The sequence below is a fragment of the Octopus bimaculoides genome, chromosome 11, assembly GCF_001194135.2.
Source record: "Octopus bimaculoides isolate UCB-OBI-ISO-001 chromosome 11, ASM119413v2, whole genome shotgun sequence".
In the NCBI taxonomy this organism is placed as follows: Eukaryota; Metazoa; Mollusca; class Cephalopoda; order Octopoda; family Octopodidae; genus Octopus; species Octopus bimaculoides.
The window spans coordinates 45,492,454-45,494,025 of record NC_068991.1 but is presented as its reverse complement, the minus strand read 5'-3'; the positions used below and the strand labels follow the sequence as shown (position 1 = coordinate 45,494,025).

Below are 1,572 nucleotides of genomic sequence, written 5' to 3'. Positions count from 1 at the left end.
ATATATATATATATATATATATATATATATATATATATATATATACACACACACACACACACACACAGCTATATATATTGGTCTGTCTGCCTAGGCAGTAAGGTGGTATCACTCAAAAGTTAAAACACTGTTAAATGCATTGTGACTATCAGAATATAACATCCAATAATCTGGTCGATACCACTGTATACGTGTGTGAGTGTGTGTTTTGTTGATGTTACAGGAATTTTATTAATTTTGAAAGGAATATGAAACAATTGTTACTTGGAACACTGGTCCTCAAAGCACATCACATAAAGCTATAAATTATAGCAACTAAATAATTCAGCTGAAAAACCCCTTTGTAAAGAGAGACTTTGACTTTTCCTACCCAAAGTGGTTTTTCAAACCAATATTTACATGCTATTATTTAGAGTTTTATGTGACATGCTTCGAAAAACAATATTTCAAACACATACACACATATGTAATATATATGTATATTAAAGAATTAAATTCATATATATCATATACATTTATATATATATCATAAAGGTTGATCTGGAAGAGAAATAAAAGAAAGCTGTTCCCTCATTTCCAAAGATGGAGATGTTGGTTTAGAATAGAGGAAGACTTGAGTTGGCATAATTTTTGTCGAAAATGAATGAATCCCAATGATAGATATATTTATTAGATGTATGGCTAATGTATGGAGAGAGAGAGATATATTTTTAATCTTCTTAAATAACATGCAATCAACAAGTTGTCCTCTGTTTCACCTCACAGAAAACCAAGATGGAGAGAAACATCTTAATAATCTCAGCAACCAAGAACACAGACATATGTGTTAATAACCTGCAGTAAATTAGGAAACGTTCCAGGTGTCTTCTACTTCACAGCATTCCCCCTCTCCCTACTCCAACATATCAACAAGTATAGTCTTCTTTTAATCTATAAAATGAAATGAAATGAAATTGGATTGATGAGTTGAAACAGAAATGGATCCGTAAATTAACGAGTTAATTACAGAAGCAGATCCAAAATTGGACATGACGGTAGATAGTAAGATTCTCGGAATCGCTTCTATTAATCAATGTGATGGAAAACACTGGATGCAGAAAACGACCTCTTCACAACCTCAATTTTTTGCTTCTTGGTCGGGTGAGTATTTGGAGTGGAGTTGGCTTTGTTTTTCACAGATTTAGGACCCTGTAAAAAAAAAGTAAGAAAGTAAGATATCACAGAGGAGACAAGCATTAATGATTTCTTTTATATTCAAATATTGACAACAACAAATAAGGGCTGTTTGATGTGCACCCTATTTTTGTGGCACATAAAATACACCATTTTGAGCGTGGCCGTTGCCAGTACCGCCTGACTGGCCTTCGTGCGGGTGACACGTAAAAGCACCCACTACACTCTCGGAGTGGTTTGCGTTAGGAAGGGCATCCAGCTGTAGAAACTCTGCCAAATCAGATTGGAGCCTGGTGTAGCCATCTGGTTTCACCAGTCCTCAATCAAATCATCCAACCCATGCTAGCATGGAAAGCGGACGTTAAACGATGATGATGATGATGATGATGATGATTTTAC

General features: G+C 34.9%; 1 protein-coding gene across 1 annotated transcript in view; it reads right to left on the bottom strand.

Annotated features, from left to right (window-relative positions):
- Positions 1 to 50: 50 nt before the first annotated feature.
- Positions 51 to 1,572, bottom strand: part of LOC106872771 (claspin) — a 59,663-nt gene continuing 58,141 nt past the window's right edge. The window contains exon 23 of the mRNA XM_014919871.2: positions 51 to 1,188. Within this exon, the coding sequence (XP_014775357.1) occupies positions 1,066 to 1,188 (123 nt within the window). The 3' untranslated portion in view covers positions 51 to 1,065. The remainder of the gene's footprint in view (positions 1,189 to 1,572) is intronic.